At 42.3% G+C, this 25,215-nt stretch overlaps 1 protein-coding gene and 1 long non-coding RNA gene across 7 annotated transcripts in view; one reads left to right on the forward strand and one right to left on the reverse strand.

Annotated features, from left to right (window-relative positions):
• LOC132023297 (iron-sulfur cluster co-chaperone protein HscB-like) overlaps positions 1-25,215 on the forward strand; it is a 26,189-nt gene continuing 974 nt past the window's right edge. Inside the window, exons 1-7 of one of the 6 annotated variants that reach the window (XM_059408732.1) lie at positions 1-90; positions 510-606; positions 960-1,049; positions 1,630-1,774; positions 5,492-5,539; positions 8,057-8,166; positions 14,961-15,097. In XM_059408732.1, coding sequence (XP_059264715.1) covers positions 53-90; positions 510-606; positions 960-1,049; positions 1,630-1,774; positions 5,492-5,539; positions 8,057-8,166; positions 14,961-14,990 — 558 coding nt within the window. In that variant the 5' untranslated portion in view covers positions 1-52 and the 3' untranslated portion in view covers positions 14,991-15,097. Of the gene's footprint in view, positions 91-509; positions 607-959; positions 1,050-1,629; positions 1,775-5,491; positions 5,540-8,056; positions 8,167-14,167; positions 15,098-25,215 lie in introns of those variants that run through there. The other 5 variants (XM_059408733.1, XM_059408735.1, XM_059408734.1 and 2 more) reach the window with 5 other exon arrangements.
• The window catches only part of LOC132023298 (uncharacterized), a 20,048-nt gene continuing 13,593 nt past the window's right edge, over positions 18,761-25,215 (reverse strand). Inside the window, exon 3 of the long non-coding RNA XR_009405918.1 lies at positions 18,761-18,953. This is a non-coding gene — a long non-coding RNA (uncharacterized LOC132023298). The remainder of the gene's footprint in view (positions 18,954-25,215) is intronic.

Below are 25,215 nucleotides of genomic sequence, written 5' to 3' on the forward strand. Positions count from 1 at the left end.
AGACAGGGAAGGCTCTGGGAATGGAAAGCGAAAGGAACTGGGTTAAAATAAAATGAGAGGCGAAGATGACTTGGGCTTTCAAAATACAGGGTAGGATTCCGGAATGGTCCTTCCCCTTAACTCTGGGATTGGTGCCTACCAGTCATTCCGCATTTATAATGTGCTGCCCTGACACTATCCTTTAAGTTCTGCAAACGTGCCAATCGTGTCCGCACCTCAGAGACTTTGCATGTTCACTCTGCCTCTTGATGACTTTTTTTCTCTGATCTTTATTTTTCTCTGATCTTTGTTTATTTTTCATCATTATTTAGGTCTCAGCTCAAATGTCATTTCTTTGTCCATGACATTTACCATTTTCTCTGACCCTGTTTTCTTTTCCTTCACAGACCTTTTTGAAATTCTCTCTCCATGTTTATTCCATTTACCCCTGTGAGAAGAGGAACCAGACCCATAGTACACAAATCTATAAATATTTGGTACATGAATTTTATATCCCAATTTCCTTACAGCAACCGTGCCTTCAGAGTTGACACAGCAAAGCTTCAGACTAGGTACCAGGAACTACAGCGTCTTGTCCACCCTGATTTCTTCAGCCAGAGGTCTCAGGTAGCCTATTGTCCACCCCTAATCATACCCAAACACTAGTGTACACAGGGTGGGTGGCAGTGGCCTTGTGGTGATGTGATTATGAGAGACAGAGCTAAACAACCAGCTCCACCCTGGGACAGCCTGACCCCGGCTAGTAGTTAGGCCCTGAACCTGCCTTGCACTCACAACTTTTACCTGACTTCCCAGAAGAATTAGAACCCACTGGTTGAGAACGAAGACAGCTCATCCCACACCAGTTCTACCTAGGAGATTTCCTTAGTTGTCTGCCCATCCATATTTTATTAAAGAGTTTGGGAATGTAATGTGGCTAATTTGGATGGTAATGAGATTATCTTCATCTCCACTTACAGACTGAAAAGGACTTCTCAGAGAAGCATTCAACCCTGGTGAATGATGCCTATAAGACCCTTCTGGCTCCCCTGAGCAGGGGACTATACCTTGTAAGGTGATTTCCCAATCCTTCTATGTGTGACTACATGGTATCCATTGGGCTGAGGGACAACTGCTGCCCTGTATTCAGCGGAAGAGTGCTTGCGACCTGAGCTAGTCTAGGGACCCAAAGATAATTAGCCTTGAATGAGAATAGTTTTCTCTGAGTATTTGTATATCTTACTTGCCAAAGTGCATTTTTTTTGTACCACTTTCTGTAAATTTCAGGGATTGGATGGTGATAGCGTTCTGGAAAGAGTAATTTTGGCATTTTTTGTGTGGAAGGGAAGAGTTTAGCACCTTAGAATTTTAGGATTTAATAGAGCCTTTACAGATACCTAATTCAGTCTCCCAAGTGGAGAAACAACTCCCCGGGGTCACACAGTTCCAGGTAGCAGAAAGGAATCCTGTCCCAGCACTCCTGTCTCAGGGTAACTTTCCCATACCCTACCTTTACATTCTCACTATTGAGACAGTTCAAGTTTTGATTTTTAATGAATCATATTCTGTTATATTCTGTAAGTAGGATTTATTACTTTAGCCACAGTCTCTTCAATCAACCTTACTTTTGTCTGCTTTATGTCCCAATAGCTAAAGCTCCATGGAGTAGAGATTCCTGAAGGGACAGATTATGAAATGGACAGGCAGTTCCTCATGGAAATAATGGAAATCAATGAAAAACTTGCAGAAGCTCAAAGTGAAGCTGCCATGAAAGAGATTGAATCTATTGTCAGAGGTAAAAGATAAAATACTACTGAATGCATTTTATTGCTGTTTTGAGTACATGTCCAAGGTTAAATGAAAAATGAATATAAAGACTACATATAGGTCATCATAATGATTCAGGGAGTATTTTTTTTCTTGGTGATACTGAAACCAGTTTTGTCTGGAGGTTAGACTTGCAGCATCTCTAACCTTCCAGAAGGCAGCCTTAAACCAAGAACATCATAATATTTTGCAGATTAAAATCCTCCTTCCTACCCATGAAATCATTTAGATGTTATTATTGTCCCTGACAAGAATAATTAGGCCTTAGAAGTTCATTGAAATGCTCAAGGTCACATTGCAGAGCAAAGATTGAAAAACTGACTTCTGATCGCATATTGCTTTGTTTTCTGCTTTATTTCACACTATATCAGTCAGGGTTCTCCAGAGAAACAGAACCGATAGTATACATGTATATATGTAGAGAGAGAGAAAGAGAGAGAGAGAGAAACCTATTTTAAGGAATTGGCTCACAGAATTGTGAGGGCTAACAAGTCTAAAATATGTCAGGCAGACCAGTAGGCTGGAAACTCAAGCAGGCTTCTGTGCCCACGTTATCCAAGCTAATCTTTACTTAAAGTGAGCTGGTTATAGATGTCAATCACATCTACAAAATACCTTCACAGCTGTATCTAGACTAGCATTTGACTGAACAGCTGGGCCCAACCAAGATGACACATAAAATTAACCATGCCACATAGAAAAAGTTCCACATTCTCGCTCCAATTGTATGCACATATGTACTTTCACAAATATTTGGCATGCCCACTGTGTAGCAAGCATTGTGCAAACATAGTGAACAAGAAAGACATGGTCCATGTCTTCATGGAGTTTATATATTCCAACACAGTGAATCCAAAATGGAATTCATGAGCCTCTCCCCTCCTCCTAAAACAAAACAACCACAACCTATTCCTCTGCTGATGTTTTCTAAGTGAATGACACCATCCAGTTGCACAAGTCCAAAAAACACACTGAGGAGGTGGGGGGTTTTTTGTTGATTTTAAATATTTTATTTATTTGACACAGAGAAAGAGATCACAAGTAGGCAGAGAGGCAGGCAGAGAGAGAGGAGGAAGCAGGCTCCCTGCTGAGCAGAGAGTCCGATGCGGGGCTCAGTCCCAGGGCCCTGAGATTATGACCCAAACTGAAGGCAGATGCTTAACCCACTGAGCCACCCAGGCGCCGCTGAGGGGGTGTTTTTAAAAACTTGTCCTCCCTTACCCCCATAGGCAGTCATCACCAAATCCTTAAATGCTGATCTTCTAAATGTGTCCTAAATCTGTCTGTCTGCACCACCAGCACCCTGTTCCAAGCTGCTGTTCTTTCTCACCTGGATAGCTATAATAGCTCCACACTGGTCTAGCTATACCTTCCTTCGAATATATTCCTACACTGTCACTTATGAGAGCTTTTGAAACCCAAATCTAATCTTTACCTGGGTTTTAATCTTTACCTAGGTTATCCTAGGTAACCTTTAAGTTTTAAAGTTGCTTTAAAACTTTAAGTGGCTTCTCACTGCTCTCAGGTTAAAGACCAAAGTCTTTAGTATGGCTTACAAGGCCCGGTATAGTCTGAACTCCTCTTCCTCCCATTTGCCTGTCCACTCTAGCCACACAGGCCATTTCTAGTTCTTCATCTCTTCTAAGCACCTTTCTACCCTAGGGCCATTGCACATGCTGTTCTTCTGCTTAAAATCCTCTCCTTCCTCTAGTGAATTCTTCCTCTACCCGATCTAGGGGCAGTCAGCACTTCCTCAGAGAACCTCTTTATTGATAACATTTTGGCAGTGGGTATCTCTCCCTTATAGGACTAATCACAGTTATAACCTTACTGTTTCACATGAGATTATTTGACCAATGTTAACCTCCCTCCCTCCTTAGACTGAAAATCCATAGAAGCAGAGACTTTCTGCTCAGCCCATGTACATAGTGTATATAACACGGGCTCAGTAAATAAACTGAGTAAATAATGAAAAAGGAAGCTAAAATCAGTAAAATGGGGGTTTGGGGGTTAGTCTATCAATTAGGGATGTATCAACAGCCTTAAGGCTGGGTGGTGTTGGACGAAGACCTCAAGGTTCACAGTCAAAAATCCTCTGCACAGCTGTGGAAGACAGAGGAACATGATCTGCTGTGAGGGGGTCTCGAGTGCAGTGTTAACACTGCCATTGACTTTGCATGTGACCTTGAGCAAACGACTTCATCCCTCTGAGCCTCAGTTTCCTCATCAGTAAAATGGAGATAACATTAGTACTGGTTGTTGCAAGGATTAAGTTAAATCAAATAAAACATGCACTCGGGCACATAAAATAGTGCCTGACCCATAGCAGGTGCTCCGTCACTGGTGGGGGTTGTTCTAGCCCTATAGTGAATGTCTGGTTTTGGACAGGTCACTGACCTTCATTTAGATTAATTCCTAAGTTTCCTCCCATATAGGCATGTGCTAAGACCTAAAGTAAGCAAATATTCAAGGGCATAGAGCTGGTTAGATCTGGGCAGAACTTCTGAGCCTCTAGACTCCTCATCCAGTGTTTTGTCAACACTATGTTGCTAGTTTCTCACCACTGTCTAGGAGTCTATAGATAGGGCCTGCTCCCAGCTCCTCCACTCAACCAACCATATGAGCAGGGCCGTCTCCCAACATCTCCCAACACCTCCGCCTACAATGGAGTTATAATGTATTTGAAAGTGCTTTGAAAGCAAGCAACCTAGAAGTGATGGATACTTTTTATATCTGGAAAACACACTTACAGTAAAATTCTTCATTTCCTAATGAAGATATAGCAGAAACAGGAGGTAGCTGCTCCTTTACGTTATCTGGCATCTTCTCTCTTACGGCACCATAGGATCTAAATGTTTCATTTTCCTGGGAGGCTGTGTAAGTTGCAAGTGGTTATCTGAAACATTGTGATGCCCACAGGCAATCCCAGCTTGCTAATTTTCTACCTATAAGCTAAAAAATTCATACTGCTTGGTGGAGATAATCAAAGCATTTCCTTATCCTTTTTTTTTTTTTTTTTTTAATGATTGTATAGCCATTTTACAAGCCTTAGTGATTGCCCCTCAGACGTTACAGAGTAGAAAAACAACACTGCCCTAAACAGAAGCTGCCGGGGAGCCTGGGTGGCTCAGTCTGTTGAGTACATGACTCTTGGTTTCAGCTCAGGTCATGATCTCAGGGTTGTGGGACTGAGCCTGGAGTCAGGCTTTGCACTCAGTAGGAAGTCTAATTGAGATTCCCTCTCTCTCCCTCTGCTCCTCCCCTGGGCACATGCATTCATCCTCTCTCTCTCTCAAATAAAAGCAAATAAATTAAAACACAGCTGCCGTCTTGGGACATGTGGACACAGGGCTTATGAGGCCTCACCTGGAATCTAAGCTCACTATTGTGTTGTGCTGAAACCAGCTATAAAGTGTTATCTTCAAGGGACGCCTGGGTGGCTCCGTCAGTTAAGCCACTGCCTTCGTCTCAGGTCATGATCCTGGGGTCGTGGGATCGAGTCCTGCATTGGGCTCCTTGTCCAGCAGGGAACCTGCTTCTCTCTCTGCCTCTGCCTGCCTCTTTGTCTGCTTGTGCTTTCTCTCTGACAAAGAAATAAATAAAATCTTTTTTAAAAAAAACGTGTTATCTTCACATCTCAAGTCTGTATAAATAGAAAAATTAAGATAGTGATTTTCTCTTTCAGCTAAACAGAAAGAACTGACTGACAATGTGAGCAGAGCTTTTGAACAAGGTACTTTCTTCATTTCTTGACTTTCTTAAATATGGAAAGAAACTGTAAGCACTGAGGTGTGACCATCGATTGAATAAGTAACTGTTATATACTCATCCTATAATAAGTACGTAGGGAGCTATAAAATATAGGCAAGTGGACATTTCTCCCTTCAAGGATTCACAGCCTTGCTGGAGAAATAAGTTCTGCCAAAAACCATGAAGAGGCAAGTAGGAGAAGTTAAGGTACGGGATGTAGGCTGAAGCCAACACAAGCAGATCCTGAGGGCAAGGCTGCATAGTTGACATCTGGCAAAGCCTGCACGCCCCTTTCCTCTGCAAAGCCCAGAAGGAGAAGCCCATGGCAGAGCTGTGCCCAAACTTCCTGGTCCCCATTGCTCCTGGCTTTCAGCTGGAAGAGATTCAGTCTATTTCTGGCTATTTTGAAGTAAGAACAGTCTTTTTCTCCATCCCAGACTTGTGCCACCCCTCAAATACAGGAGTAATGGGCCCTTGGGCTGAAGGATCATTTGACTGCAGGAAGCAAAAGGCCACTCAGGCTAGCCCAGATAAAAAGGACGTTATTATAAAGAATTAGGACTAGCTCCCCAAATCCAAAAAAAAAGTCCCTGTGAGGATTATAGTATACAGTGGGATAAGAGCTCTTCTGGGACAAAGCCTTGGAGCCAGAAAGCAGTCTGGAACCAAGCTGTGGACCAGGACTCAATGCCTCTCAAGTTTCATTCTATCCTCTTCTCACTATAAACCAGTTCCATCCACTTCCTCATTAGTGTACAGTGCTCCAAAGTGGCCTCCCGCACTGGGTGACTTCTTAGTTCACCTAGGTCCATTACCTAATAAGTACAAGGACTTTGGGCGCCTGGGTGGCTCAGTGGGTTAAGCCGCTGCCTTCGGCTCAGGTCATGATCTCAGGGTCCTGGGATCGAGTCCCACATCGGGCTCTCTGCTCAGCAGGGAGCCTGCTTCCTCCCTCTCTCTCTGCCTGCCTCTCTGCCTACTTGTAATTTCTCTCTGTCAAATAAATAAATAAAATCTTTAAAAAAAAAAAAAATAATAATAATAAGTACAAGGACTTTGACCATCTGACTGGAGTTCCCTGGACCCAACTCTAGATTCCAAGAGGGGGGATGTGCTTGGTCCAGCTTGAGCCAGATGTCCACTCGAGTCCAGTCAGCTAGTACTGAGGGGACAGGGTTACACAGTGTGCTGTCCAGCTTGCATGGGCTGTAGAAGTCTGTTCTGACACACAGGCAGAGGGAGGGCCTCTAAAAAGATGTCAGGGAAATACAGATTAACAGCCTGATATGACTGCCTGAAATCCACGAACCCAAGCCACTGGCTACTCCGTGTTCCACCAGGGTTTACCCCCATCTCCTACTGCACTTTTGTAGATTTTTTTTTTGTAGATTTTAAGAAGAATAAATAATATTTAAGTAGAACTTAAGGAATAAAAACAGAAGAAATACCCTTGTCGCCACCACCCAGCTTAAGAAATAGAACATGCAGGGGCGCCTGGGTGGCTCAGTGCTTTAAAGCCTCTGCCTTTGGCTCAGGTCATGATTCTAGGGTCCTGGGATCAAGCCGCACATCGGGCTGTCTGCTCGGCGGGGAGCCTGCTTCCTCCTCTCTCTCTGCCTGCCTCTCTCCTACTTGTGATCTCTGTCAAGTAAATAAATTTAAAAAATTAAAAAAAAAAAAGAAATAGAACATGCAGTGAAGATACACAAATGGTCAATAAGAACATGGAAAGATATGCAACATTACTAATCGTTAGGCCAATGAAAATCAAAATTACAACAACATACACCGACTAGGGTGGCTAGTAGTAAAAAACCCAGAAAATAACAAGTATTGCTGTGGGTCTGGAGAAGCTGAAAGCCTTCTGTACTATTGATGGGAATGTAAAATAGTGCAGCCACTATGGGAAACACTATGGTATTTCCTCAAGGAATTAAAAACAGGATCACTGTAAGAGCTAACAATTCCACTTCTGAGAATATACCTGAAGAATTAACAGCAGGGACTCGAAGAGATGCTTGTAGGCTGTAAAGGTAAAGCCAGATACTACTTAGAGTGGTAAGGATATATTTCAATCAGTAACAACTATTGCAGTAGGGAAGGTCTGGTGTGAACTGAATTCCTGATTTATACAGAGGTTACTAGGCGTTTTAAAGAAAGAATGAAGAGCACCTGCATGGCCCAGTTGGTTAAGTTTCTGTCTTCAGGTCAGGTCATGATCCCAGGGTTCTGTGATTGAGCCCTGAATCAGGGAATCTGCTGCTCCCTCTTCCTCTGCCCCTCCCCCCGCTCATGCTCTCTTTCTCCCCCACCCTTTCTCTCTCAAATAAATAAATAAAATCTTAAAAAAATAAAGGGAGAATGAGGAGTAGGGAGGGGGATGAGCATGATCTCGGTAGAGTCTGGGAATCGGAAAATTATAAAAAAGGGAAAAAGGGAAGGTGGTGGGATTTGGTCCATGTACGATCTGGGTTTGCTAACTGGGGCTTATCGAAGTTAGGCTTCTACCCTCCCTCAGACACTGGGAGACAGGAGTCCTACCTTCTGATGTTAGCTGCAACGAACAGTAAGAGACGGAAAGAAGAGACATTTTTCTTTTCTCCGAACAATGTAAGTCCATTTCTCATTTGATTGCCCTTTGTTTATTAAGGACTAGCTGAACCATCTGTTGAGACTTGGCAGAAGAGGATATTTGGTGGATGACGTGAGCAATCAGGCATTTAATGAGGAGCATCTCTATGGAAACAAAAAGAAAACAAAGGCTAATGGTGGGAACAGACTATAAACCCAGTTTCTGAGTTGAGAGACTGGGCAGTCACTTGAGAAGACACTGACCCCTTAAGCATCTTTACATGGTGGTGTGAGGACAGCAGAGGCAATCTGATAGATTTCTTGTTTTATAGTCTGAATGTTGGTAATGATGGCATAGACGTCAGTGTCACAGCCATGGCTATTTTTGAGAGCAGAGCATGGAAGACACACAGATGTTCTGGTGGCTTTTTGGGTAGCCCAAGTGGCAGCAAGTCCAGGCACAAAGGTTGCCAGCACGTGATTTGTAGTGATGAGTTCTTTGATGCTTATATCAAATTGTCTGGGCTTAGCTAACAAGGTATTCTCAGATCCCAGAGGAAAGGGCGACCACAAGAGAACCTGAGTCCCAAAAAGGATTAGGTTTTAGATCTCAGTGATCATACTGTTCTTTCTCAGGAGAGGAGGAAAATGGGAAACAGCACTTGGAGAGTTGTAGCCAGATGGAAAAGGAAACTAGGAGAAGTAAGAATTTGCTGAAGGCTGACAAAATGTCTAAGATGGCAGGATCCAGCTTGGTTTATAGGAAGATAATAAAACCTCAAGACTAGATTCTGGGTGTGGTATACTTTTCCACTGTCATAAAATTTCTATCAAAGGTAATCAAGGTAAGAATAGTTTTGTGAACAAAATACCTTTAGTTGCATTAAAGTTGGCCTAATTATTTACATGAATGCAACAAGAACAGTAATCAATACAGACCTTTTTAAGTTTTCTTTTCTTTTTTTTTTTTTTAAGATTTTACTGACTTATTTGACAGAGAGGGGAACACAAGCAGGGGGAGCGGGAGAGGGAGAAGCAGGCTTCCCACTGAACAGGGAGCTCAATGTGGGCCTCAATTACAGGACACTGGGATCATGACCTGAGCCGAAAGCAGCCGCCCAATGACTGTGCCACCCAGGCACCCTTAAGTTTTCATAAGGAATCTCAGATTGAACTTAAAAAGCCCCTCAATGAGGGGCGCCTGAGTGGCTCAGTCTGTTAAGCATCTCACTCTTGATTTCAGCTCAGGTCTTGATCTCACGGTCCTGAGTTCAAGCCTTGCACTGGGCATGGGAGCCCACTTTAAAAAAAAAAAAAAAAAAAACAAGGGGCACCTGGGTGGCTTAGTGGGTTATGCCTCTGCCTTCGGCTCAGGTCATGGTCTCAGGGTCCTGGGATCAAGCCCCGAATTGGGCTCTCTTCGGGGAGCCTGCTTTCCCCTCTCTCTCTGCCTGCCTCTGTGCCTACTTGTGATCTCTCTCTCTCTGTCAAATAAATAAATAAAATCTTTAAGGGGAAAAAAAAAAGCATCTCAATGCTAGGAAGTCAAACGAAGAATTTGCCATCAGATGTCACCTGTAATACCTATAGATTTGGGTGAATTCCTCTATTCTTGAGGTTCCCCAAAAACATCCTAAATTTCCTGGGCCTGCAGGTTAGTGACCTTCTTTATTTACCTATAATGCTGAGAACCCTATAAGCCAGGTGTCAACCCGGTTTTTTCCAAAAGGGCTTAGTAAGCTTTGGCCCCATAAAGTCAACCTTATTTCCTTAAAATTGTCTGTTCTGTCTGATTTTATACATCATTTTCAAATGTGACGTTCCAGTCAAAGCCTTGGTCATATAATCAATGTTTTAAATTATGTCCTATCACAAAGAGGACAGCTTCTTGCTGAGCCTATGCAAATAGTTACATTGCCATGAAAATAAGAATGTTCAATAATAGTTTCAGAGTATTTTTGAGGAATCGTGGAAGGAGAAAAGATAAATGTTTTCATTTTGTTTACACAAGTAAAATATATTTCTTAAATTCCCTATGAGTGAAGTCATACGGCACTTGTCTTTCTCTAACTTATTTCACTTAGCATTATACTCCAGCTCCATCCACATCGTTGCACGTGGCAAGATTTCATTCTCTTTTATGGCTGAGTAATATTCCATTGTATGTATACATATATATAACCACATCTTCTCTATCCATTCATCAGAGAGTGGACACTTGGGCTCTTTCCATAATTTGCTAATGTAGATGATGCTGCTGTAAACACCGGGGTGCGTGTATTCCTTCAAATTAGTATTTTTGTATTCTTTGGGCAAATACCTAGTAGTGCCATTGCTGAATTGTAAGGTAGTTCTATTTTTAACTTTTTGAGGAACCTCCAGATGTTTTCCAGAGTGGCTGCACCAGTTTGCATTTAAGAAACAAAACAAACTTGGGACGCCTGCGTGGCTCAGTCATTAAGCATCTGCCTTCGGCTCAGGTCATGGGGTCCGAGGTCCTCAGATCCTGGGGTCCTGGGATCAATCCCCGCACCGGGCTCCTTGCTCAGCAGGAAGCCTGCTTCTCTCTCTCCCACTCCCCCTGCTTGTGTTTCCTCTCTCACTGTCTCTCTCTCTGTCAAATAAATAAAAATTCTTTAAAAAAGAAAGAAAGAAAACAAATGGGGGTGCCTGAATGGTGCAGTCAGTTAAGCTTCCAATTCTTGGTTTCAGCTCAGATCACAATTGCAGGGTCATGAGATAGAGCCCCCTTGCGCTTGGCACTCAGCGTGGAGTTGGCTTGGGATTTTCTCTCCCTCTCTCTGCCCCTCTCACTTGTGCTCTCTCTCTCAGTCTCTCTCTAAAATAAACACATAGGGGCGCCTGGGTGGCTCAGTGGGTTAAGGCTTCTGCCTTCGGCTCAGGTCATGATCCCAGGATCCTGGGATCGAGCCCCGCATCGGGCTCTCTGCTCATCAGGGAGTCTGCTTCCTCCTCTCTCTCTCTGCCTGCCTCTCTGCCTACTTGTGATCTCTGTCTGTCAAATAAATAAATAAAATCTTTTAAAAAAAATAAAATAATAAAATAAAATAAACACATAAATCTTTTAAAACAAACAAAACTATCATAGGGGGAAAAAAAAGAGAGGCAACCAAGAAATAAAGTCTCACAATATAGAACAAACCGATGGTTACTAGAGGGGAAGTAACTAAGGAGATGGGTTAAACAGGTGATGGATATTAAGGAGGGCCTGTGATGAGCATGAGTTATGTGTGGAAATGTTGAATCACTTAATTTATAGATAGTTGTGGTTTTACACTGATGCTTTCCTAAAAGCTCCGGCAACCAGCTATAAGCCAGATGGTGTATTTAACAAAAGGATACGGTACACCTAAAACTAATATTACACTGTATGTTAACTGTAATTTAAATAAAAACTCACGTGTGTGTGTATACTTTTTTTTTAAGATTTTATTTATTTACTTGACAGACAGAGATCACAAGTAGGCAGAGAGGCAGGCAGAGAGGAAGGGAAGCAGGCTCCCCGCTGAGCAGAGAGCCCCTGGGATCATGACCTGAGCCGAAGGCAGAGGCTTTAACCCACTGAGGCACCCAAGCGCCCCTTTTTATTTATTTATTTTTTTTTTTAGTAAAACTTGGAGCACCTGGGTGGCTCAGTGGTTAAGTGCCTTCAGCTTAGGTCCTGAGCTCCCAATCCTGGGATAGAGCCCTCCCTCCCCAGTTCTGCTCCCTGCCCAGCAGGGAGTCTGCTTCCCCTCCTTTTGCCTCTCTCCCTGCTCATGCGATCTTACTCTGTACCTCTCTACCTCAAATGAATAAATTCAATCTTTAAAAAAAAAAAAAAAAAGCACGACTTACTAGATTGTTAAGTCATGAACCTATTGGCTTTTTCATTGGAGTTTTGGAAATCCTAATTTAATTTATTGTTTTGATCTCAAGGGTATTGAAGCAATGCCATCAGAAGCCTGTACCTGGTACAGTCCTTTTCCATGGGTCTCTGAGACCGTATCCTTTTGTTAAATACACCATCTGGCTTATAGCTGGTTGCCGGAGCTTTTAGGAAAGCATCAGTGTAAAACCACAACTATCTATAAAACCACCACAGTTAAAGATCTGAGTTTGTTATAAAAATAATACAGTCGACAGGGAAATTTGCTTGCTTCTGTGACATAGAACATTTTAACATAATAACTAAATATTATACCTGGGGATATTATAGTGAGACTATTGACAAATTTCTAGGAACTTTATAAAATTTCTAAAATAGTAACATTCTGCCCATACAAATATAACCTAGAGAAGGTTAAATATCTCTTCTTTGACAGTGGTTCCCAGGTAATGGGAATAATAATCAAATAAACCTAATTAATTTAACATCTCTCCTTTTAGAAGGTGAGAAAACAAATCCTTTGAGGTTTTCCAGTAATCCTCTCAGAAAATTCAGTTAGTTTGAGGTCAGGAAGACTTTATTTAGAATTCAATTTTGGGAAGTTGCCCAAATTGTTAAATGCTTTAAATATTTAATTACATAGGATCACAGGTCATTGTAAAACAATACTTAGTTATCCATTTAACCAAAGTGGTGATAAAAATTCAAAGGCAAAGGCAAATGAAAAATAAAGAACCTTACCTCTGAATAGTGAGAAGACTTTGTTCTCTTAAGTAACAAAGGACATGATGATAAAGACAACTCGAAGCACAGGAAATTATTCTGATAAGACACAATATATGCTACCTAGGCAGATTAAAAGGTAAAGAAAAATCTCTCAGTCTTTTATTAAGACTAGACCAATAATCAAAAAAACTTTGTATTTTTTTTAACATTTTTTTAAAGATTTTCTTTTTATTTATTTATTTGATAGATCACAAGTAGGCAGAGAGGCAGGTAGGGGGTGGGGGGAAGGAAGCAGGCTCCCTGCTGAACAGAGAGCCCGATTCGGGGCTCGATCCCAGGACCTTGAGATCATGACCTGAGCCAAAGGCAGAGGCTTAACCCACTGAGCCACCCAGGAGAGGGGAAGCAGCAGGCAGAAGAAGAGGCTCCCTGCTGAGCTAGGACCCTGATGTGGACTTGATCCCAGGATCGTGGGATCATGATTTGAGCCGAAGGAAAATGCTTAACTGACTGAGCCACCCAGACATCCCAAAACTTTTAATTTTACCGAGAAAAACAAACTCTGGTTTTGTCAGTACACTATTGAGATTAAAGTTCAAGAGGTGAGGCTGGCTCAGTGAGTGGAGTGTATGGGTATTGATCTCAGAGCTGTGAATTCAAGCTGCACGTTGGGTTTAGAGATCACTTAAAAAATAATAATAAAGGGGCGCCTGGGTAGCTCAGTGGGTTAAAGCCTCTGCCTTCGGCTCAGGTCATGATCCCAGTGTCCTGGGATGGAGCCCTGCATCAGACTCTCTGCTCAGCGGGGAGCCTGCTTCTTCCTCTCTCTTTCTGCCTGCCTCTCTGCCTACTTGTGGTCTCTCTCTCTCTGTCAAATAAATAAATAAAATATTTAAAAATAATAATAATAAAATATTTTTAAAAAATTAAAAAATAAATTTCATTAAAAAAAAAAAGCTATAGGCACACCTGGGTAGCTCATTTAAGTGTCTGCCTCAGACTCAGGTCGTGATCCCAGTGTCCTGTGATGGACTGCCCTCAGCAGGAAGCCTGCTTCTCCCTCTCCCTCTGCATTCCCCGTCTTGTGCTCTCTGGCTCTCTATCTCTCTGTCAAATAAATAAATAAAATCTTTTAAAATAATAAATAAATAAAATGTATGTTTGCATTATAATTTAAAGTTAACAACTCTGGAAGCATACCTAGTTTATTACACCAACAATGCCAAACTAGTCTTATTTACCAAAGATTTATACAAGTTATGTGACAATGAAAAATATTTGAGTTGATTCCTGAATTTCTGGAAGTTTTAGGAAGACTAAATTTATGTAAGAACTTATTTCTAAGACAGGATACAATTTTTTTTTTAATTTTTACTTTTCTAATTTAATTCAAGTAATTAACATATAATGTATTGTTTTTTTCAGGGGTACAGGTCTGTGATTCATCAGTCTTACACAGTTCACAGCACTCACCATAGCACATACCTCCCCAATGTCCATCCCCCCCCACCCCATCCCTCTTACCCCCTTCCGCTCCAGCAACCCTCAGTTTGTTTCTTGAGATTAAGAGTCTTTTATAGTTTGTCTCCCTCTCTGGTTTCATTTTGTTTCATATTTTCCTTTCTTCCCCTATGGTCCTCTGCCTTGTTTATTAAATACCGCATATCAGTGAGATCATACAATAATTGTCTTTATGATTTACTTATTTCGCTTAGAATAATACCCTCCAGTTCCACCCATGTTGTTGCAAATGGCAAGATTATTTTTTTTGATGGCTACATAATGTTCCTCTGTGTGTGTGTGTGTATACATATATACACACACCACATCTTCTTTATCCATTCATCTGTCAATGGACATCTGGGCTCTTTCCATAGTTTGGCTACTGTGGACATTGCTGCTATAAACATTCGGGTCCAGGTACCCCTTCAGATCACTACATTTGTATCTTTGGGGTAAATACCCACTAGTGCAATTGCTGGGTTGCAGGAAGGATGCAGCTCTTATAAGGGATTTTATAAATTAATTTGGTAATACCATCGGGAGATAGGGAAATATATATATGTACCAGACATAGATAAATGTACAGACAAATGCAAATACAGATTTCACAGTTTTCATATTAAAACTGTGATTCAGACTGGCTACCTTGATCAACAGAGTTATTTTTATTCTTGCTTGAAATGAAGCTTCACCTTAATGTCTCTGTTTATTTCAGATGATTTGGAAAAAGCCAAGGAAATGTTAACAAAGATGAGATACTTTTCAAATGTAGAAGAAAAGATCAAGTTAAAGAAGATTCCCTTCTAATGATTACTAGTTTAAAAGTTTCAAAAATAAAGTTCTTGTATATTTCTTTCCTGGCTTCTGTTCATTGAGACTAGGGATGCATTCACCATTTTAGTTTTTACTAATTTTACCATTTTAGTTAAACCTGTAGCTCAAGCATTAAGGGATGGGAGTTTATCACGGGAGAGGAAACAGAGTACCCGGAGCTTGGCCAGTCAGTTGTGTCATACTTGATACAGCATGCTCCCCATATAGTCCAGTAAAAGAAGTGGGGATGGGGCCAACCTAGGGCTCTGGAGAAAGGATTGGCTAACCTTTGCTGCAAAGGCCAGATAGTAAATGATTAGACTTTGTGGCCCGTCCTGCCTCTTTTATAACTGCTCGACTGTCATAGTAGCACTTTGTTTACAAAACAGGCAGGGAGCTAGATTTGACCCAGGGATTCCCAACCTCTGCCCTAGAACCATATCATCTTTCTTTTTTTTTTTTTTTAAAGATTTTATTTATTTATTTGACAGACAGAGATCACAAGTAGGCAGAGAGGCAGGCAGAGAGAGAGGGAAGCAGGCTTCCTGCGGAGCAGAGAGCCCGATGCGGGGCTCGATCCCAGGACCCTGAGATCATGACCAGAGCCGAAGGCAGCAGCCCAAACCACTGAGCCACCCAGGTGCCCCCCATATCTTCTTTCTAATGGCAGGCCCCTCACTAGTGCCCTTGTTAGTCTAATCTTCAGAGCATTCAGTTTGGTAACCATGCAAAGCTGCCTAAGGATCTCTCAGGCCTGCATTTCAAAATGTAGATAATATTATCAAGAGTTAATCCTGTGGGGCCAAGATGGGTACAGAGATTTAAAAAAAAAAAAAAGAAAAAAAAAGCTTAAAAAAAGAAAAATTTAAAGAAATAACAATGCTTGGAGAGCATTGCTTGTTTACAATGGAAAAATCAGAGCTCTGAACTAAGCTTAAAACTACTGCAGTCCCTTTGCATCCTCCCTCAGCCTTGTCTAAGAATTTATATCTTGTGAATTCTGATTCTGTTCTACTCAGTTTGTTATCATTTTAGGATTTATGGATCTTCTGAAGGCAAATTAACCACAGCAACTGTCTGGCTTCATGGTATTTGGGAATATTAGTATAATCAGCAGCCCTCTTACATTTTATAAGGAGAATGGGTTCCTAGTCTAAAAACACACAGGGAGTCTTTAAGTGAACAATTACAATGCAAGCAAATATGTCATGATTAAATTGGGTGCCTCTGCAAAGCAGTAAGAACCGAAATACTTCTGCAGACTATCTTTATTCTACAGAAAGATGGTAGGGACCAAAACAATCTGACCAGAAAAAGAAATCAGATAAACATTTTTGGAGGAACTTCAAAGAAACGTTTCCCCTACCTATTGCCATCAGCTGGAAAGGCCACGGGGCCATGGGGCCTAGTTCTGATTTATGGGATAAATAAAAAGACTTTATCTCTGAGTCAGTGTAACTACTTTTGTTTTTTGTCTTTTTTTCCTTCACTCTTCCAAATTCTTTCCCTGTTAGGGTAAAGCCCAAGTTCAGTGGAACTCTAAATTCAGGAAACTTTGTAAGTATTCCCCGTGAATGCCCTATGGGGAGGTAGGCTCCTAGACTTCTGGAAAGTTGGCAGCCCTATTTGGACTAAAGGTTTGTTTTTGGTTTTGTTTTTTAAGTTTATTTATTTATGTAATCTCTATACCCAGTATGGGGCTGGAACTCATGATCAAGAGTCACATGGTCCTCCGAATGAGCCAGCCAGCTAGGCACCCCTGAATTAAAACTTCTGACCAAGTGAAGCAAATTAAGCACTCACCCCACCCCAGCATCCTTCCCAATATAGAAAAAATTTATCAGAACAACTAAGAGGTTTTGGGGAAGCCTGGGTGGCTCAGTAGTAGGTTGTGTCTGCCTTTGGCTTGGGTCATGATCCCAATATCCTGGAACCAAGTCCCACATTGGGCTCCCTGCTCAGCGGGGAGCCGGCTTCTCCCTCTCCCTTTGCCTGCCCCTCCCCTTGCTTGTGCACTCTGTCAAATAAATAAACAAAATCATTTTAAAAATGGGTGGGGGGGACAAGAAAAGGAACAGAGGTGCCTGGATGCCTCAATTGGTTAAGCGACTTCCTTCGGCTCAGATCATGATCCTGGAGTCCCGGAATCAAGTCCCACATCGGGCTCCCTGCTCAGCATGGAGTCTGCTTCTCCCTCTGAATTCACCCCTCTCATGTTCTCTCATTCTCTCTCTCTCAAATAAATTTAAAAAAAAAAAACAACTTTTTTTTTTTTTAAGATTTTATTTATTTATTTGAAAGACAGAGATGACAAGCAGGCAGAGAAGCAGGCGGGGGGCGGGGGAGCAGGCTCCCTGCTGAGCAGAGAGCCCGATGCGGGGCTCCATCCCAGGACCCTGGTATCATCACCTGAGCTGAAGGCAGAGGCTTTAACCCCCTGAGCCACCCAGGCGCCCTAAAAAAAATCTTTAAGAGAACAAAAACAAATAAGAGGTTTTGACTAGGGGGGGGGAAAGGTTTTGACTAATTTGTGATTATTTCTTTGCAGACTCTATTGTTAGACAAATCCGTTGTTACGGATTGGATGTGCACCGCCTCCACCTGGAAAATTCATATGGTGAAGCCCTAACCCACAGTGTAGCTATATTTGGAGGTCGTGCCTCTTAAGGAATTAATTAAGGTTAAACGAGGTCATAAGGGTAAGACTCTCATCAGGCGGGATTTGTGTCCTTATGAGAAAAGATACCAGGGAGCCCCCTCACTTTCTCCCTACACTCATGCACGGGGGTTGGGGGACAGGAGATAACCAGGAAGTGACTTCTAACCAAAAACTGAAACTGACCTTGGGCGCCTGGGTGACTCAGTAGGTCAGAGCGGCTGCCTTCGGCTCAGGTCATGATTCTGGGGTCCTGGGATTTCCCCAATTCAGGTTCCTTGCTCAGTGGGGAGCCTGCTTCTCTGCCTGCCACTCCCCCTGCTCTTGCTCTCTCTCTCTCTCTCTCTCTGACAAATAAATAAATAAATAATTGAAAAAAGAAAGAAAGGAAGGAAGGAAAAGAAAGAAAAGAAAAGAAACTGACCATTCTGGCATATTGATCTTGGATTTCCAGCCTCCACACCATAAGAAAATTGACTGCTGTTGTGAAGTCACCCACTCCATTGTATTTTATTCTGTGGGCCTGACCTGAGTGATACACCTGGATTTGAATCCTAGCTCTGCCCCCTATGAGTGTGAGGCCACAATTATGCTAAGCTTCATTCGTTCATCTTCAACATGGTGATAACAGAACGTATTTTACAGGGTTGTTGAAGGATTAAATGAAATTAATTAAGCAAAGTCTTCATCCAATGCATAGCACATAGTAAGCACTCAAATGTGATTTTTAAAATTATAATGATGGGGGCACCTGGGTGGCTCAATGGGTTAAAGCCTCTGCCTTCAGCTCGGGTCATGATCTCAGGGTCCTGGGATCGAGCCCCAAATACGGCTCTCTGCTCTGTGGGGAGCCTGCTTCCTCCTCCCTCTCTCCCTGCCTTTCTGCCTACTTATGATCTCTGCAAATAAATAAATAAAATATTTTAAAAAAATTATAATGATGACTTTTATTATTTTTATTTTGGCAACAAAGTCATGTCTTTCACAGCAGAGTAAACACGACCCTTTCAGCAGAGTTTCCAGCCCCTACTCTGTGTAAACAAGAGTTCAGCCCTGGGAGAGATGTAGAGAACAATTAGAAGCTTCCTGTCTATTTGGGGAGAGGGATTTTATACCAATCATCAAAATAATAATAAATGTTCCCATTTGCTGGGGAGACTGGCTGGCTCAGTTGGTGAAGCCTGTGAGTCCTGGTCTCGGGGTTGTGAGTTTGAGCTCCACACTGGGTCTACAGATTTCCTAAAAAATGAAAAAAAAAAAAAAATCAGGAAAAAGAAGTTCCCATTTGCCCCATAGTTACTTTGCCTGAACCCATCAAATTAAATCCAATTTAATTTCATTGTACAGATGAAGAAACAAGCTCCCAGAAGATAAGAGTCAAGAGCTAGGATTCAAACCCAGGTCCAACTAAGCCTACATTCTTAGGGAGGCTGAACCTATCAAATTAAGTCCCAGCCAAGAAGATTAAACAATTTGTAACTAGGGGCCATTTCCCAGGGCTTGTGTCTTGCCAAACAGAGGCCAGATTTGATGCAAGTCCCTATTTCCAAGGTCTGCACATACAGCTTCACTGTGAACAGGGAGGGATCACTCCCAGGTGTAGTAACCAGGTAAGAAGGTTTCAGGGAAGAGTGGGAATAGAATCGGGACAGTCAGAGAGAAGCTGTGTCAGATGTCCCCAAGACCCACCCTAGATGCAGTGACTCTCTAGGAAATATCACTTGACTCCTACTCATGGTATGATGTATTACAGTGAAAGGATACCCAGACTAGTTCTTGGACACTGGTCACACGTATTTCTCCCTAGCGTGTGCCAGAATTCCAGACTCCCAGAAGGAAAACAGGTATTCAGCATACACTATATTGTTCCTACAAACAATTTAGGCATGATGGGCCAGTCTTATCAATTCTGGGAATAAGGAAACTCTCCCCAAATCCAGATTCCCAGTCAAGGGCTAAGCTTGTCCTCAGGCTTTTCTAAGGATATGCAAACTCAGGACTGCCATGTTAACTTTTTCCTGCACAGAAGCCAAGGCAGGGTTCCCATTATAGCAGAGGGAATTATACAACCAATCATCTACCACTAGAGAGAAAGGCACCTCCATTGCTGACTGGATTTTTCCTGTCTGTGTGGCTGCCACCAAGCCAAGAGAAAGATGCTGCTTTGCTCTGAGTCAAGATAGCAGTCATGCCCCCTAGTGTGTTCAACAGCAGGTGACCAATGCCTTGGATGTAAAGCTTTACTTTGACTAAGAATTTCTTTGGTTCTGTCACTTTATGTGACATGTTGAATATATCAGAGGTGGCTGGATGAAAAATTACAACACACCATTTTTCATTTCCAGGAGTCGCAAGGGGCAAGGAGTCCAAGGGGCAAAAGAATCATCAGAAACACATCATCAGACTCCCAAGGGTTAAGGGCTTCAGACAGAAAACAGCACATGGATGATGGGGGCAGGAGCGATGTATGGGGACGGGGTGAGGTCTTCAAGGAAATGGTGTAGGTGCCCCATCTCAAGCTATGGAGGAGATAGTACTAGACTCTTATCGTTGCCATGGAGACTGTGTTGACAGTCTCGTGATTTTTTTCAAGAGAGACGTTAAAATTGAGATTTTAAAAGGATATTTCCCTGGGGCTGCCAGGACTATGGAAGCCCCAAGCAAGATACCTAACTCAGCTGGGGTAAAGGAAGGAACAGGATAGGATTTGCAGAGGAGGTGATGTGAGAGAGTAAAGTGTCAAAAGAAAGAAAGAAAGAGGAAGGAAAGAAGGAAGGAAGGAAGGAAGGAAGGAGCACTCACCCAGTGGACTAAGGAAAGAAGAAATCAGGTTACAAATTATATTTGTGATATCCAGTTTTCACACAATCAGACAGAACTGGGTTTCCCATCTAGTGCTTCCTCTAACTCACTGTGTGACATTGAGCAGTTTAGTTTCTGAGTTTCGGTCTTCTTGTCTGTAAAACATGAATGGCCATAGCACCACCCTCAACGATGAAGACATGTAAATGGGACATCAGGAGTGATGAGTATATAAAGGAGGCCACTGTACTCAGCAAATAGTAATAGAAGCACGGAAGGAGATGGGAGCAGAGAGGAAGGGACCTTGGCTTCAACCTGGGGTTAGGGGCAGAGTTATGGATGCTTCCTGTAGGCATTTGGCATTTTCAGGTAGATAAGCAGATGTGGCATGCAAGTGAAGAAGAATCCTATTGCCCTGGGCCAGAGAGGAGCTTGAGAGAGAGATAGCCAGGTCAGGAGGAGCAGTACAGTTGACCTTGAACGACACAGGTTTCAGGACTGCTGGTCCACTTATACACAGAAATTTTTCGATATAGTTCAGTACCGTAAATGTATTTTCTCTTCCTCACGATTTTCTTTTTTTTTTTTTTTAAGATTTTATTTATTTATTTGACAGATAGAGATCACAAGTAGGCAGAGAGGCAGGCAGAGAGAGACAGAGAAGCAAGCTCCCTGCTGAGCAGAGAGCCCGATGCAGGACTCAATCCCAGGACCCCAGGATCATGACCTGAGCTGAAGGCAGAGGCTTTAACCCACTGAGCCACCCAGGCGCCCTTCCTCATAATTTTCTTAATAATATTTTCTTCTCTCTAGCTTACTTGACTGTAATAACACATGTATAATATGTACAGCATTAAAATATGTGTTAATCAACTATTTGTATTATTGGTAAGGCCTCTGTCAATAGTTAGCTATTAGTAGTTAAGTTTTTGGGAAGTCAGGACTCATATGTGGATTTTCTTTCTTTCTCTCTCTCTCTTTCTTTTTTTAAGATGTTATTTATTTATTGGAAAGGGAGAGAGCAAGAGAGAGCACAAGTGGGAGGAGAGGGAGAAGCAGGATCCCCTCAAGCAGGGCCCCCAATGCGGGGCTCTATCCCAGTACCCTGGGATCACAACCTGAACTGAAGGCACCAACCCTTATGTGGTTGAAGAGCCACTGGAGTACATGGGTGGCTCAGTTGGCTGAGCGTCTGCCTTGGGCTCAGGCCATGACCCCAGGGTCCTGAGATCGAGCTCTGCCTCCAGCTCGTTGCTCAGCAGGGAGCCTGCTTCTCCTTTCGCCTCCGCCCCGACATGTGCTCTCTCTCTCTGTTAAATAAATAAAATATTTTTAAACGATTAATATGGTAAGTTCTATGTATTATTTTTTTTAATGTTTTATTTTTAAGTAATCTCTATACTCAACATAGGGCTCAAACTTACAACCCTGAGATCAAGAGTCACATGGTCTACTGACTGGGCCAGCCTGATGCCCCATTTAATGTATATTTTACCACAATAAGAAAAAAGGGAAAAAGAAAATGTGGTTCTAACTACCAGTTATATGTAAGTGTTGGCTCACTCTCTCTGCTGTTATTGTATATGTGTGCTTTCATCATTATAATGTTTTATATTCTGTCTGGCTTCCTTAGTTTCAAATTCTCAGAGTAGAGGAAAGCTCACTATAACCCCTATGTATCTCTTATTCACAATAATTACCAACACCTCCTCCAGCATTAGGAAAAAAAAATGGCACATACCACTAGAACCTCCTGGCATATGTTAGAAAGAAGGATGGCATACACCACTAGCAGGCTGGGTGTTTTGTACTGCACGTAGACCTAAGCCACCTTGCCCATCCATGGCTATTGGGTTCCTGTTGGGAGGTATCAGAAACCACCAAGAATACTGGGTAGGTCAAAGTTAGCTGCTCTACCGTAACCTTGCTACCAGATTTGCTTTCTACAAGTTGTACTGAGATTTAATTTATGTGCCATAGAGTTCATCTGTCTGAAGTGTATACAGTTAGTGGTTTTAAACCTATTTACAGAGCTATGCAACCATCACCAGGATCTAATTTTAGGACATTTTTGTCATCTCAAAAAGGAATCTTGTGCCCTTAGGAGTCACTCTCTATCCTCCCCACCTCTTGTCCTAGGCAAATATTAACCTGTAGATTTGCTAGGCTGGATATTTCTTACAAACAAAACCATACAATGAGTGGTCTTTTGTGACTGGCTTCTTGCCTTTAGCATAAATGGTACACATTTTGGAGGCATATGGCTGGCTCAGTCATTGAAGCATGTGACTTTTGATCTCAGGATTGTAGCTTTGAGCCCCACATTGGGTGTTGTAGAGATTACTTAAAGATAAAATCTTTAAGGGGACGCCTGGATGGCTCAGTTGGTTGGGCGGCTGCCTTCGGCTAGGGTCCTGATCCCAGGGTCCTGGGATGGAGTCCCACATCGGGCTCCTTGCTTGGCGGGGAGCCTGCTTCTTCCTCTGCCTCGGCCTGCCTCTCTGTCTGCCTGTGCTCACTATCTCTGACAAATAAATAAATAAAATCTTTTTTAAAAAAAATAATAAAATAAAATCTTTAGGGACATCTGGGTGGCTCGGTGCATTAAGCAACTGCCTGAAGCTTGGGTCATGATTCCAGGGCCCTGGAATCTAGTCTCACATCAGGGGACTAGATCCCAGGAAGCAAGAAGTCTGCTTCTCCCTCTGCCTGCTATTCCCCTTGTGCTCTCTCTCTATCTGACAAATAAATAAATAAAAATCTTTTTAAAAAAATCTTTAAATCAATAAATAAATGTCTGTATGTACGCATTTTTGTGTGGACATATATTTTCATATTTCTTGGATCTATGCCTAGGAGTAGAATTGCTGGGTCATATGGTCCCTATATGTTTAATCTGTTGATAAACTGCCAAACTGTTTTCCAAAGTGCTTGTACTACTGATATTCTTATCACAGTATATAAAGTTTCCAATTTCTCCATATCCTTGGCAACACTTGCTACTGTCTTTTTAATTTTAGCCGTTCTAGTAGGTGGCAAAGTGATATCTCACTGTAGTTTTGCTTTTTTTTTTTGAGATGGGGGGAGAGAGAGTGTGAGCAAATGATGGGGGAATAGAGAGGGAGAAAGAGAAGGAGCCCAGTCTCTGTACTGGACCCAGAGATGCTGACCTGTGCCCAAATCAAGAGTCAGGTGCTTAACCAACTGTATCACTGCATCTTCATTTGCTACTAATCACTGTAGTCTTCATTTGAATTTCTGACTCATGATGTTGCACATATTATCTCATATTTACTAGCCATTTATAAATCTTTTCTGAAGTAATGTCTGTTCTTATCCTTTTTTTTTTTTTTAAAGATTTTATTTATTTATTTGACAGAGAGAGATTACAAGTAGGCAGAGAGGCAGGCAGAGGGAGAGAGGAGGAAGCAGGCTCCCTGCTGAGCAGAGAGCCTGATGCGGGACTCGATCCCAGGACCCTGAGATCATGACCTGAGCCGAAGGCAGCGGCTTAACCCACTGAGCCACCCAGGCGCCCGAGTCTGTTCTTATCCTTTACCCTTTTAAAAACTGGGTTGTCCTTTTACTATCGAGTTAATTTTTCAGCTATGGTAATACAATTCGTTTTTTGAATAGATAACTATAGCTGAAGCACTTGTAGGAGTTGCTTTTTTTTTTTTTTAAGTGGGCTCGACATCCAATGTGAGGCTTGAACTCATGATCCTGAGATCCAGATCATAAGTCACATGCTCTACTGACAAAGCCAGCCAGGCACCCAAAGGAGTTGCCTTTGATTAAATCTCCTTCCTACCCCAGGAGTGTGTATGTGGTAAGGGAGGGGCATACCAGCCCTGCGGTGGACCAAAGCCAAAACACATGCTCTATCACACCGTGCAGAAATAATACAAAGAAAATTGTAGACTACATCACAGTGTTATACAGGCAAACATCTCGGGGTAAAACTTTATTAACAAACCCAAGGGGTTTTTTGTTGTTGTTGTTTGTTTGTATTTTAAAGATTTTTTAATTTATTGGACAAAAAGAGAGAGAGAGCAGAAGTAGGCAGAACCACAGGCAGAGGGAGAGGTAGAAGCAGGCTTCCCGCTGAGCAGGGAGCCGGAAGTGGGGCTCCATCCCTGGCCCTGGGATCATGACCTGAGCCAAAGGCAGACGCTTAACCGACTGAGCCACCCAGGCGCCCCTGTTTGTTTGTTTGTTTTTAAACACATGTGAGAACTGTGAAAAACAAATTAAATGAATAACTAAGAATGTGTACAATAGCCCATTGTTCCTTGGGACAATGCAAGGGAGGTGCTTCACTGCTCAGACCGATTGCTTATTTGTTCTGCCCCAGTCATGTGCATCAAGGAAATCAAGGAAATTTGTGGGCATTCTCATTGACATTAACCCCAGAGATGTGTGAAAATCCCTAATTTCATGTTTTCAAGCCTACTCTTGGCAGAATACATTCCATAAGGTACTTCAAGAGTTTAACATAAGACCATGTGCCATTTCATTCCCTCTTCTGGCTCCAAAAGCACCACAAACATTTAATATACTAGAAAGGTCTGTTTGGATGCAAAAGATGGCAAGTGTTACCAGAGAGAATCACAAATGTACACAAGAATTTGGAGGTGAGTGAGAAGAGCTGAGAGAAATTCAATAGAAAACAGGGGCGCCTGGGTGGCTCAGTGGGTTA

The sequence above is a fragment of the Mustela nigripes genome, chromosome 8 (genome assembly GCF_022355385.1).
Source record: "Mustela nigripes isolate SB6536 chromosome 8, MUSNIG.SB6536, whole genome shotgun sequence".
NCBI classification, from domain to species: Eukaryota; Metazoa; Chordata; class Mammalia; order Carnivora; family Mustelidae; genus Mustela; species Mustela nigripes.